At 48.4% G+C, this 14,020-nt stretch overlaps 1 protein-coding gene across 5 annotated transcripts in view; it reads left to right on the top strand.

Moving 5' to 3' along the window:
* Window positions 1-14,020, top strand: part of itfg2 (integrin alpha FG-GAP repeat containing 2) — a 131,601-nt gene that overhangs the window by 4,735 nt on the left and 112,846 nt on the right. For all 5 annotated transcript variants that reach the window (XM_068050715.1, XM_068050713.1, XM_068050716.1 and 2 more), the window contains exons 3-4: window positions 3,140-3,181; window positions 10,130-10,304. In XM_068050715.1, coding sequence (XP_067906816.1) covers window positions 3,140-3,181; window positions 10,130-10,304 — 217 coding nt within the window. The remainder of the gene's footprint in view (window positions 1-3,139; window positions 3,182-10,129; window positions 10,305-14,020) is intronic.

The following is a 14,020-nucleotide window of genomic DNA, read 5'->3' as shown; positions in this document are numbered from 1 at the left end:
GCAACGATTTTCTGGAGCAGAATAGGCGCCTATTTCATTCCTTTCGCTGTTTTTTTGAAAAGATGGTTCACCTTGGAGCTGTAAGCCCTGAGTTTATTCCTTCCATATTTGTACTGTTTACATCATTTCTATTCCCAGACTTCGGTCACCATTTTTCAGCAGAAGAATTGCCAGTTTTTTTCTTCTTTCCTTGTCGCAGACTCTCTCTTTCAAATAAAAGCTCTGTTTGCTTATACATGTGGATGTAAAAGATCCCATGATCAAATTTGAAATTTTGATGGCAAGGAATGTTCCTTGTGCCCTGTCCAACATTCCTGCCATCAAAAAGAGGTCATTGATTTTAATTTGCGGTTTGTGAGATCTTGCTATATACAAATTGCTTGCCATGCCACTTATGTAACAGCGACTGTACTCCAACTCATTAGATTTGAAATACTTTGGGACATCTTCAGGATGTTAGACTATATAAATGCAAGTTTCCACCCCTCTCCCCCTTTCCTCTTGGTTTTCTCTCCCACCAAATGGAAATATAGGAGTTTAGAATGTAATCATTGTTATTTTGAAATGTTTCAAATTCTCTCGCCATTTGAAATACTAAAGTGAACGTAAATAAATAGGTTCAGACCTGTAGCATTTTAATCTGCAGAATATTTTCTATGTTTGAATGCTAGGTTTTGAATACCCACTTAATATTTTGGCCTCAGGGTTACTAAATTTTTTGGTGGTATTGTCAATCAACAAAGCTTTTGTGTTGAAAGTGCAATGTCAAACTTGTTTCCAATGGTAAATTTTCAAAATATAACTCTGGATAAGTGTCCTCACACCTGGATGCTTATACTTCTACATCTTTGGTGCTTATCAGTCCATGCGATCATACAAATTAGGAGCAGATGTAGGCCATTCTGCCCCTCGAGCCTGCTCCGCCAATCAATAAGATCATGGCTGATCTGTTTGTGTTTTGCATTCCACTCTCACATCTACTCCCAATAACGTTTGATTCTCTTGCCTAACAAGAATCTATATACCTCCGCCTTAAAAATATTCAATGACCCCGCCTCCACCACTTTCTGAGGCAGAGTTCCAAGGTCGCACAACCCTCTGAGAGAAAATGTTTTTCCTCATATCTGTTCTGAAAGGGCAACCCCTAATTTTAAAACAGTGCCCCCTAGTTCTGAACTCACCCACAAGAGGAAACATCCTTTCCACATCTACCTTGTCAAGACCGTTCAGGATCTTATATACTTCAATCAAGTCTCCCCTCACTCTTCTAAACTCCAGTGAAAACAAGCCCAGTCTGTCCCCCCTTTCCTGATAAGACAATGCGCTCATTCCAGGTATCAATCTAGTAAACCTCCTCTGAACTTCCTCCAGTGCATTTACCTCCTTCCTTTAATAAGGAGACCAAAACTGTATACAGTATTCGAGCTGTGGTCTTAACTGAAGCATAACATCCTTACTTTTATTTTGAATTCCTCCCGTAATAATGGATAGCATTCCATTAGCCGCCTTTATTACTTGCTGTACCTGCATATTAACTTTTTGTGACTCATGCACTAGAACACCTAAATCCCTCTGCACCCTAGAATTCTGCAATTATTCTCCATTTAAGTAATACTCTACTTTTTTTATTCTCCCTGCCAAAATGAACAACTTCACATTTTCCCACATGATACTCCATCTGCCAGATTTTTGCTCACTCACTCAACCTATCTATAGCAGTCTGCAACCTCCTTATGTCCTCTTCACAACATACTTTTCTACCTATCTTTGTGTCATCTGCAAATTTCGCTACTTTGCCATCACTCCCCTCATCTAAGTCATTGATATAAATTGTAAAAAGTTGAGGCCCCAGCACAGACCCCTGCGGGACTCCACTTGTCACATCCTGCCACTCAGAAAAGGACCCATTTATGCATAATCTCTGTTTTCTACCAGCCAGCAATCTTCTATCCATGCTAATATGCTACCCCCTACACCATGAGCTTCTATTTTGCGCAATAACCTTTTATGTGGCACCTTGTCAAATGCCTTCTGGAAATCCAAGTACAGTGCATCAACGGGCTCCCCTTTATCCATAGCGCATATTACTCCTTCAAAGAACTCCAATAAATTGGTTAAACATTATTTCCCTTTCACGAAACCTTGCTGACTATTGCTGATTACCTTGAGTTTTTCTAAGTGCCCTGCTATATCCTCCTTAATGATTGATTCTAACACCTTCCCCACAACAGATGTCAAGCTAACTGGCCTATAGTTACCTGTTTTCTGCCTCCCCCTCCTTCTTGAATAGAGGAGTTATATTTGCTACTTTCCAGTCTGATGGAACCTTTCTAGAATCTAGCGAGTTTTGAAAACTTAACACCAACACATCTACTACCTCATTAGCCACCTCTTTTAAGACCCTAGAATTAAGTCCAGCAGGACCCAGGGACTTGTCAGCCCACAGCTCCATCAGTTTGCTTAGTACCGCTTCCCTGGTGATTGTAATTTCACCAAATTCCTCTCTTCCTTCCATTTCCTTAATTACAACTATTGCTGGAATGTTTTTTGTATTCTCTATAGTGAAGACAGAAGCAAAATATTTGTTCATTTCATTGGCCATTTCCTTACTATCTACTATAAACTCCCCATTCTCACTCTCTAGAGGACCAACACTCACTTTACTTTTTTTCTTTTTAAATACCTGTAGAAACTCTTGCTATCTATTTTTACATTTCTAGTTAGTTTCCTCTCATACTCACATTTCTTTCTCCTGACTAACTTTTTAGTCATTCTCTGCCATTCTTTATATTCTGACCAATCATCTGATCTGCCACTCATCAGTAGTTCCTTTCTCTTTCAAAAAGAAGGGTTAGATATGTGTTTTTTGTAAATTTTTTTCACAGAACATGTGTTTTATTCATAAAGTCACTGTACAGTTTGTCACGTGTTACATATTTGAGAATACGTTGGTGGATTTAGGGCTGTCACTATAGACATTCCAGATTTGAGAAATTGGATTCTAATGCAATTCCCCATTGCTTATAATGGGGAAATAATTTGGGCATGCTAATTAATCATATATTTCCAAATTAATGTTGCTGGATAAAAGTGTAAAAGTATGGCTTCATCTGCTCAGCTCACTTTTGTCTGTTTGTAGGTGACTTGCGTTGGTGTAGGAGACATCTGCAACAAAGGGAAGGTATAATATCTCTTAATTGAACTTCTAAACTGCTAATAACTTCTTTGAGAAACATGTAATTTTCAAATCTACATTGAATTTTAGAGATGAAGGTAGCTGTAACAACAAAATGGAGTAAATCATGAACTTTTGAAATAAAAACAGGAAATGATGGGAGCATTCAGCAGGTCAGGGAGCATCTTTGCAGAGGGCAACAGTTAAAGCTTCAGGTCATTGACTTTTAATTTGAACTTTGATTTCTATCTAAGGTGACTGACTGGAAAAAAGATTTAGAGATACAGCACTGAAACAGGCCCTTCGGCCCACCGAGTCTGTACCGACCATTAACCACCCATTTATACTAATCCTACGCTAATCCCATATTCCTACTACATCCTCACCTGTCCCTATATTCCCCTACCACCTACCTATACTAGTGGCAATTTATAATGGCCAATTCACCTATCAACCTGCAAGTCTTTTGGCTGTGGGAGGAAACCGGAGCACCCGGAGGAAACCCACGCAGACACAGGGAGAACTTGCAAACTCCACACAGGCAGGACCCAGAATTGAACCCGGGTCGCTGGAGCCGTGAGGCTGCGGTGCTAACCACTGCGCCGCCCTAGTCTATATATAAAAGTCTTGTGTATAGTGCACTCTGGAGGGTATCTCACTTCAAGGGTAGTCATCACACCTTAAGGTGCCACAACTCAAAGTGTTTTCATAGGACAAAAATCAAGATTAGCATAAATATTAAAATATAAAGACACTAAGCTATCACAATTTATTAAGTATGCACTGCTGATTAGTGGTTTTCTACCTAAGTTTGGATTTTAGCCAATCAACAACAAACTCAAAATGAAGCAGTAATCACTTCCTTTACTAAATAGCTACCAATGAGCAATTCCAAGAAAGTTGATCAATCAAACCACTGAATAGCTTTTGTTTTCAAAATTGTTTGGCAGCCATGTTGCTTTCCGATCCAACACATTATACAGATCTGATAATTAAATTTAAAACAAATACTTAAAATTATATTATTTTTTAAAAGATATTAACCATATTCATTAACTTACATATTGTACACATCACCACTACTTCTTCAACTCCTCCACTGTTGCTAAATTATCAGACTGCTTATCTGACATCCAGTACTGGATGAGCAGAAATTTCCTCCAATTGAATATTGGGAAGACTGAAGCCATTGTTCTTGCTCCAAACTCCGTTCCCTCGCTACCAACTCCATTCTTCTCCCTGGCAATAGTCTGAGATTAAGCCAGTCTGTTTGCAACCTTTTCGCAACACTTGACCCAGAGATGAGTTTCTGACCTCATATTCGTGCCAACACTAAGACCATCTCCACCACTGTAACATTGTCTGACTTCACCCCAGTCTAAGCTCATCTGCTGCTGAAACCCTTTGTTAACTCTAGACTTGACTATTCCAACGCACTGCTGACTGGTCTCCACCACACCTCCCACACTCCCAGAAATAAATTAGGTAATTTCTGTGACTAGCAAAAGTTCGGAACTCTGATCCTGTGTCCACGTCCTTGCCAGGAAACAGAAAAAAGGTGTCTATAGGAAATAAAAGCAAAATACTGCAGATGCTGGAAATCTGAAATAAAAACAAGAAATGTTGGAAATACTTAGCAGGTCTGGCAGCATCTGTGGAGAGAGAAGCGGAGTTAACGTATCAGGTCAGTGGCCCTTCTTCAGAACTCCACTTCTGAAGAAGGGTCACTGACCTGAAACGTTAAATCTGCTTCTCTCTCCACAGATGCTGCCAGACCTGCTGAGTATTTCCAGCATTTCTTGTCTGTATGGAAATATTTCCTGAATGCCATGAACAGGTGTGGAACAGGCACTGTTAAATCTTCCTGCTGACCTTTAAGCCAGGCCAGAAGTGGCCATGGTGAAAATAAGCCAGCGCTGTAGATAAATATTACAATGCTGTGTACATCCTTAATCTGTCTTGGTTAGGCTAAGGGACATTGCATGGGTGATTGGCTGGTGTGTGGGAATGTGGGAAATCAGCTAGGGTAGCATCTCTTTAAATGGCTGCTGTTTGTCATTAATCGGCAGGAGACTTCTTATTTTGGCTAGTTTTGCTTGCAGATGAAAAACATTGACCAACTATAGGAAATGCTGAATGAGCTGCACACCTGAAAAATGTCTCAAAGCTTAAATGTGCACAAAATTCCACCTCTCCCCGCCTCCACAATTATCAAGTTCTGCTGTAGGAAGTGCAGCAAAGGTAGCTCTCCTTGGGGTAGAAGCCCAACCTTCTTGTGAAAGCAACAGCCAGAGATGGAGATAGAGTGAATAGAATATTCCAGGTCTACAGCAGCTGGAAACATATGAGATAGGAGTTTTATGTTATCTGGAGGGGTGCCAAAGTTAATGTACCTATTTTGGCATATATTACGTTACTATTAAGGCATAGTTTGCTTGAGATAAACCTGTGAGCTACAGAGCAACATAATCAACGTGTTAAAAATTATGAAAAGATGGAACAGGGTAGAGAGAAACAAATTGTTTCCAGTTGCTGAGTGGTCAAGAACGAGAGGCCATAGATAAAAGATTAACTATTAGAAACTTAGAACTAAGGAGGAGAAACTTCTTCAAACGTAGAATTGTGAGACTGTGGATTTCACATCCAAGTTTTCTGGTTGAGACAGAATCTATACCAGCATTCAAGATTTTCTTCAATTCGTTCTTGGGATGTGAGGGTTGCTGGCAAGGCCAGCATTCATTGCTCATCACTAACTGCCCTTGAGAAGGTGGTGGTGCGCCACCTTCATGAACTGCTGTAGTCCTTGTGTTGTAAGTAGACCCACACCGCTGTTGGGGAGAGATTTTGACCCAACAATAACGAAGAAATGGCGATATAGTTCCAAGTCAGGATGGTGTGTGACTTGGAGGGAAACTTGGAGGTGGTGGTGTTACTCTGCATCTACTGCCTTTGTTCTTCTAGGTGGTAGAGGTCATGGGTTTGGAAGGTGCTGTTGAAGGAGCCTTACTGCAGTGCAGCTTGTAGATGGTACACACTGCTGTCACTGTGCACCGATGGTGGAGGGAGGGAATATTTAAAGCGTTACATGGGGTGCCGATCAAGCAGGTTGCTTTGTCCTGCATGGTGTCGAGCTTCTTGACTGTTGTTGGAGGCAAATGGAGAGTATTCCAGCACACTCCTGACTTGTGCCATGTAGATAGTGGACAGGCTTTCGGGTATCAGGAGGTGGGTTACTTGCTGCAGAATTCCCAACCTGTGTTGGGCTCTTGTAGCCACAGTACTTAAATGGCTGGTCCAGTTAAGTTTCTAGTAACACCCAGGATTTTGATGGTGGGGGATTCACCGATGGTAATGCCGTTGAATGTCATGGGGAGATGGTTGGGTTCTCCCTTGTTTGAGGTGATCATTGCCTGGCACGCGTGTGGTGTAAATGCCACTTGCCACTTATCAGCCCAAGCCTGCGGGTACAGACTGCTTCAGTATCTGAGGAGTTGCGAATGGCACTGAACACTGCAATTATCAGTGAACATTCCCACTCCTGAACTTAGGTTAGAGGGAAGATCATTGATGAATCAGCTGAAGATGGTCGAACACTACCCAGAGGAATGCCTGCAGTGAAATCGTGGGCTGAGATGATTGACCTCCAGCAACCACAACCATCTTCCTTTGTTCTAGGTATGACTCCAACCATTGGAGTTTTACCTCGATTCCCATTGACTTTAACTTTGCTAGGGCCCCTTGATGTCACACTCTGTCAGATGCTGCCTTGATGTCAAGGGCTGTCACTTTCACCTCACCTGTGGATTCAGCTGTTTTGTCCATGTTTGGACCAAGGTTGCAATGAGCTCTGGAGCCAAGTGGTCCTGGCAGAACCCAAACTGAGCATCAGTGAGCAGGTTTTTGCTGAGTAAGTGCCACTTGATCGCCCTGTCAACAACATCTTCCATCTTTTTGCTGATAATTGAGAGTAGACTGATGGGGCGGTAATTGGCCAGATTGGATTTGTCCTGCTGTTTGTGGACAGGACATACCTGGGCAATTTTCCATGTTGTTGGGTAGATGCTAGTATTGTAACTGTACTGGAATAGCTTGGCTCAGGGCGTGGCTAGTTTTGGAGCAGAAGTTTTCAGTACTACACCTGGGATGTTGTCAGGGCCCATGACCTTTGCTGTATCCAGAGCCTTCAGCCATTGCTTGATATCCTATGGAGTGAAGCAAATTGTCTGAAGACTGGCATTGGTGATGGTGAGGACCTCAGGAGGAGGCTGAGATGAATCATCCACTTGGCAGTTCTGGCTGAAGATGGTTGCAAATGCTTCAGCCTTGTCTTTTGCACTGATGTACTGGGCTTCGCTGTTATTGAAGATGGGGATGTTTTTAGAGCCTCCTCCTCTGGTTAGTTGTTTAATTGTCCACCACCCATTCACGACTGGATGTGGCAGGACTGCAGAGCTTCTATCTGATCTGTTGGTTGTGGGATCACATAGCTCTGTCTATAGCATGTTGCTTCTGCTATTTAGAATGCATGTAATCCAGTGTTGCAGCTTCACCAGGTTGATATCTCATTTGTCGGTATGCCTGGTGCTGCTCCTACATTCTTCATTGAACCGGGGCTGGTCCCTTGGTTTGATAGTAATAGTAGCCTGAGGGATATGCCAGGCCATGAGGTTACAGATTGTGTTTGAATATATTTCTGCTGCTGTTGTTGATGCTCCACGGCACCTCATGGATGCCCAGTTTTGAGCTGCTAGATCTGTTCTGTCTGATTAGATTGGACAGGGGAATGAAAAGAAAGGCGTTGAAGGGATATTGGATCCGGATGAGTAAATGTGATTTGAACTATTTTCTCGGGTGGTAACCGCTGACACAGACTGGTTGAAATGCTAGACCAGCATTTATTGCACAGCCCTAATTGCCCTTGAGCAGGTAGTGGTGAGGTGTCTTCTTGAACTGCTGCAGTCCTTGGGGTGTAGGTATACCAACAGTGCTATTAGGAAGGAACTTCCAGGATTTTGACCCAGTGACAGTGAAGGAGCGGCGATATAGTTCCAAGCCAGGATGGTGTGTGTCTTGGAGGAGAACTTGCAGTTGGTGGTGTTCCCACGCATCTGCTGCTCTTGTCCTTCTAGGTCGTGGGTTTGGAAGGTGCTGTGGAAGGAGCTTTAGTGAGTTGCAGCAGTGCATTTTGTATAGAATAAACACTGCTGCTACTGTGTGTCGGTGGTGGAGGGAGTGAATGTTCAGGGTGGTGGATGGGGTACCAGTCAAGCAGGCTGCTTTGTCCTGGATGGTGTTGAGCTTCCTGAGTGTTGTTGGAGCTGCACTCATTCAGGCAAGTGGAGCGTATTCCATCACACTCCTGACTTGTGCCGTGTAGATGGTGGACAGGCACTGGGGAGTCAGGAGGTAAGTAACTCGCCATGGAATTCCCAGCCTCTGATCTGCTCTTGTAGCCACAGCATTTATGTGGCTACTCCAATTCAGTTTCTGGTCAATGGTGACTCCCAGGATGTTGATAGTGGGGGATTCAGTGATGGTAATGCCATTGAATGTCAAGGGGAAATGGTTAGATTCTCTCTTGTTTGAGATGGTCATTGCCTGGCACTTGTGTGCACGAACGTTACTTGCCACTTATCAGCCCAAGCCTGAATGTTCTCCAGGTCTTGCTGCATATGGACATGGGCTGCTTCAGTATCTGAGGAGTCGCAAATGGTGCTGAACATTGTGCAATCATCAGCTAACATCCCCACTTGTGACCTTATGATGGAGGGAAGGTCATTGATGAAGTAGCTGAAGATGGTTGGGCCTAGGACACTACCCTGAGGAACTCCTGCAGTGATGTCCTGGGACTGAGATAATTGACCTCCAACAACCACAACCACCTTCCTTAATGCTAGGTATGACTCCAACCAGCAGAGGGTTTTCCCCCTGATTCCCATTGATTCCAGTTTTGCTAGGGTTCCTTGATGCCATATTTGGTCAGATGCTGCCTTGATGTCAAGAGTAGTCACTCTTACCTTACCTCTGGAGGTTAGCTGTATATGTACTTGCTGTATATTTTGTGCTTACTTTCTGGAACTTTTTTTGTCCCCTTTTGTTAATAACATGGGATAATGTTCATGTATTCTTGACTTATTGCAAGCAACTCATCAGAGATCTACTAGTGTGAAAGTATTACTGTTTGAGTCCTGACAGAGCCCTGTTTTTGTCACAATTGTCACTGATTATTCTACATATTTCCTCAAGAGAATGAACACAAGTCTATTCTTGGAGAGATGAAGATGGCAAAAGATAGGCCAGAGTTTTGAGAGGAAACGTGCTTGATAGCAATCAATGAGCTAGATATAGGAGGCTAGCTGAAAGCAGCTGGGATCAGATGATGTCTGTGTTACTTATTCAGCCGAGCTTCTCTGCAATGGTCACCCTCACCTCCTGCTTCCCTCTTACAGCAGTAGAATGGGGGGCGCCTAGAGAGAAACCCCATTTTTGAGGCAAGGTGGAACTTTAAATTTTTATTCATCTCTAGCTTGAATATTTCTGTTGAAGGGGCCCAGCAGCACATCTTCAGAAGATCCTTCTGGAGGTTGCTTCTGTAGTGCCTTGAGAGTATCTTTCTCTGTGGTCCACCATAAGCAGGCTCATTGCCTGGTTTGCAGAAGTATTTTTTACTGTCTGGTGGGAGGGGAGGGAAGTACAGCAAAAACTGTCACTGTCATTTGCATGTGACTGGCATTGCTGGCTGACCTCAGCACAGCAAAGGAAATTTGCACTAGTAGTTTTTGTGGCAGGGTTTGGCTTTAGACCTCACTGACCTAATCTTCTCCATTGGCTGCCCAGGTATGCCTGAAAATGGGTATTAACATGGAGGAAAATCTCTGTTTCTGTGTTCGGGAACCAGCATGTGGTGTTACAGCCCTTTTAATAGGATTATATTTTTCTTTACCTCCCTTCTAGAATTTTGTTGTAGCTGTGGGTGCTGAGGGTTGGTTCCATATCTTTGACCTCAGTGGCATATCAACTAAGTCAGAGTCTTCCAGTCACCATGACTTCCTATTTGGCGATGAGCAGAAAGCATTTTACACACAGCACATCCCTGCTAACACCAAGGTGATGCTCATCAGTGATATCGGTGAGTTGAAGGAATGTAGTATCATGGGGGACTGAGGTTGATGGGGTGAAATTGGAGAGTTTAAGATGTGTTGGATTGCTCAAAGTTGACATACACTGTTTTGACTGATAAGGAACAATGGCCACCAGGAAATGATTGCAAGTTTATAATATTAAAAGTCTCATATCTAGCATACATTTAAAATAATCCTGTCAGACCTCCGTATGTTAATCTCGAGGGCTACCTGTGCCCTGCTGGAAACATGGCCTCCTTCCTGGCCTAGACCTCTGGACTGCGCCACTAAATCGGGGAGCCCTCTCTTTCGCCTGGCATGCTATAGCTTTCCTCAATGGCAGACAATGATTATTCAGCAGCCTGCTGTAATTTCCCTTTTATAGGGCCTATACTTTTAAAAAGGGAAGGCTACTGAAACGTATGGTTTCTTCCCAACGCTACTCGGCCCCCTGGAATCTGCAGAGGACGCCTGCACAGAAATGGGTCACGGGCTGTACAGGAGCTGTTCGTGGCCATGTTACTGTCGTGGAAATGAGGTGGGTAGACATATTTTGTGTCTTGCCCACCTCTTTTCCAACGAACACAGGCATGCTGTGAATCGCAGTCCCCGTTCCCAAAAATTGGGGCGAATGATTTTCTCTCAGGTAAAAATGTAAATGGTTTAATTTAAAAATTAAATTGTAAGCATTACCTGAAGAAAAAGTGTATCTTGGAACCATTTAGAAAAATGTCAGACAGAAACCCTGACAAGACAAATGGCTTTTCATATGCAAGTAGAAAAGGATTCTATAAATACATGGTAGGGAATTTATCCATAATACAAATTTTGAGTCTCTGCCATCTCCTGCAACTTAGAGTGAAAGTTCCAGGATGAAATATCAACTTTATGTTTTACACACTGCATTTGATAATAAATCAAATCATATCACAGCATAGTTAATCCAGGATGTGTTTGCAGCTTTTCAGAGTTATAAATTTGCATGGAGCTCTGGGCATGGCTCTTGTAGGCCTATGCATTAATCAGCACTACCTTCTTCCCCTGCACTCTTGCCTCAACTCCATTCCCCTCTCCTTCCTCACGCTTTCTGGCTTTTCTTTTCCCCTTCTCCTCCAAACCTCTCTCTTTCCTCTTCCCTGTCATGCCCATGCTCTTCCCATTCTGAAATGCCCTCCGATTTTGCCCTGAGACCAACCCGACCCGAACCCGCCACTACTCGACCCGACCCGAGCCCAACCCGACCATCCCTTTACTTACCTTCCTGACACCAAACCTGGCGGATGCTGCAGCGCATGCGTGATGACGTCATAGCGACATCAGGCGCTCACTGCGCAGACTCAGTTTCATGCTGGACTCCCAGCTCAGGTAAGTTTTTTTTAATACCAATACTTACCAGCAGAGCACTTACCGTGTGTGTCCGACCCGACCCGTCCCAATTCGACCTGGACTCGGCGCGAGCCGGCCCCAGATGATGGGCCCGACCCCACCCGAACCCGACACATGTCGCCGGGTCCCGTCGGGTTCGGGTCAGGTAGCAGGCCTCTACCTCAACCTTCCCCCCCCCCGCCCCCTCGACCTTCCCCTCTCCCCCCCCGCCCCCTCGACCTTCCCCTCTCCCCCCCCCCCTCGACCTTCCCCTCTCCCCCCCCCCCCTCGACCTTCCCCTCTCTCCCCCCCCCTCGACCTTCCCCTCTCCCCCCCCCCTCGACCTTCCCCTCTCCCCCCCCCCCTCGACCTTCCCCTCTCCCCCCCCTCGACCTTCCCCTCTCCCCCCCCTCGACCTTCCCCTCTCCCCCCCCTCGACCTTCCCCTCTCCCCCCCCTCGACCTTCCCCTCTCCCCCCCTCGACCTTCCCCTCTCCCCCCCCTCGACCTTCCCCTCTCCCCCCCCTCGACCTTCCCCTCTCCCCCCCCTCGACCTTCCCCTCTCCCCCCCTCGACCTTCCCCTCTCCCCCCCCTCGACCTTCCCCTCTCCCCCCCCTCGACCTTCCCCTCTCCCCCCCCTCGACCTTCCCCTCTCCCCCCCCTCGACCTTCCCCTCTCCCCCCCTCGACCTTCCCCTCTCCCCCCCCTCGACCTCCCCTCTCCCCCCCCTCGACCTTCCCCTCTCCCCCCCCCTCGACCTTCCCCTCTCCCCCCCCTCGACCTTCCCCTCTTCCCCCCCCCTCGACCTTCCCCTCTTCCCCCCCCCTCGACCTTCCCCTCTTCCCCCCCCCTCGACCTTCCCCTCTTCCCCCCCCTCGACCTTCCCCTCTTCCCCCCCCTCGACCTTCCCCTCTTCCCCCCCCCCCCTCGACCTTCCCCTCTTCCCCCCCCCTCGACCTTCCCCTCTCCCCCCCCCCTCGACCTTCCCCTCTACCCCCCCCCTCGACCTTCCCTCTCCCCCCCCCCCTCGACCTTCCCCTCTCCCCCCCCTCGACCTTCCCCTCTCCCCCCCCCTCGACCTTCCCCTCTCCCCCCCCTCGACCTTCCCCTCTCCCCCCCCTCGACCTTCCCCTCTCCCCCCCCCTCGACCTTCCCCTCTCCCCCCCCTCGACCTTCCCCTCTCCCCCCCCTCGACCTTCCCCTCTCCCCCCCCTCGACCTTCCCCTCTCCCCCCCCTCGACCTTCCCCTCTCCCCCCCCTCGACCTTCCCCTCTCCCCCCCTCGACCTTCCCCTCTCCCCCCCCCTCGACCTTCCCCTCTCCCCCCCCTCGACCTTCCCCTCCCCCCCTCGACCTTCCCCTCCCCCCCTCGACCTTCCCCTCCCCCCCTCGACCTTCCCCTCCCCCCCTCGACCTTCCCCTCCCCCCCTCGACCTTCCCCTCCCCCCCTCGACCTTCCCCCCCCCCCTCGACCTTCCCCTCCCCCCCTCGACCTTCCCCTCCCCCCCTCGACCTTCCCCTCCCCCCCTTCGACCTTCCCCTCCCCCCCCTCGACCTTCCCCTCCCCCCCTCGACCTTCCCCTCCCCCCCCTCGACCTTCCCCTCCCCCCCCTCGACCTTCCCCTCCCCCCCTCGACCTTCCCCTCCCCCCCTCGACCTTCCCCTCCCCCCCTCGACCTTCCCCTCCCCCCCTCGACCTTCCCCTCCCCCCCTCGACCTTCCCCTCCCCCCCTCGACCTTCCCCTCCCCCCCTCGACCTTCCCCTCCCCCCCCTCGACCTTCCCCTCCCCCCCTCGACCTTCCCCTCCCCCCCTCGACCTTCCCCCTCCCCCCCTCGACCTTCCCCTCCCCCCCCTCCACCTTCCCCTCCCCCCCCCTCCACCTTCCCCTCCCCCCCCTCCACCTTCCCCTCCCCCCCCTCCGACCTTCCCCTCCCCCCCCTCGACCTTCCCCTCCCCCCCCTCGACCTTCCCCTCCCCCCCTCGACCTTCCCCTCCCCCCCCTCGACCTTCCCCTCCCCCCCCTCGACCTTCCCCTCCCCCCCCTCGACCTTCCCCTCCCCCCCCTCGACCTTCCCCTCCCCCCCCTCGACCTTCCCCTCCCCCCCTCGACCTTCCCCTCCCCCCCCTCGACCTTCCCCTCCCCCCCCTCGACCTTCCCCTCCCCCCCCCTCGACCTTCCCCTCCCCCCCCTCGACCTTCCCCTCCCCCCCCTCGACCTTCCCCTCCCCCCCCTCGACCTTCCCCTCCCCCCCCTCGACCTTCCCCTCCCCCCCCTCGACCTTCCCCTCCCCCCCCTCGACCTTCCCCTCCCCCCCTCGACCTTCCCCTCCCCCCCCTCGACCTTCCCCTCCCCCCCCA

Source organism: Heterodontus francisci, chromosome 18 (assembly GCF_036365525.1).
Source record: "Heterodontus francisci isolate sHetFra1 chromosome 18, sHetFra1.hap1, whole genome shotgun sequence".
Taxonomy (NCBI): Eukaryota; Metazoa; Chordata; class Chondrichthyes; order Heterodontiformes; family Heterodontidae; genus Heterodontus; species Heterodontus francisci.
This window is presented reverse-complemented; position numbering and strand designations above follow the sequence as displayed.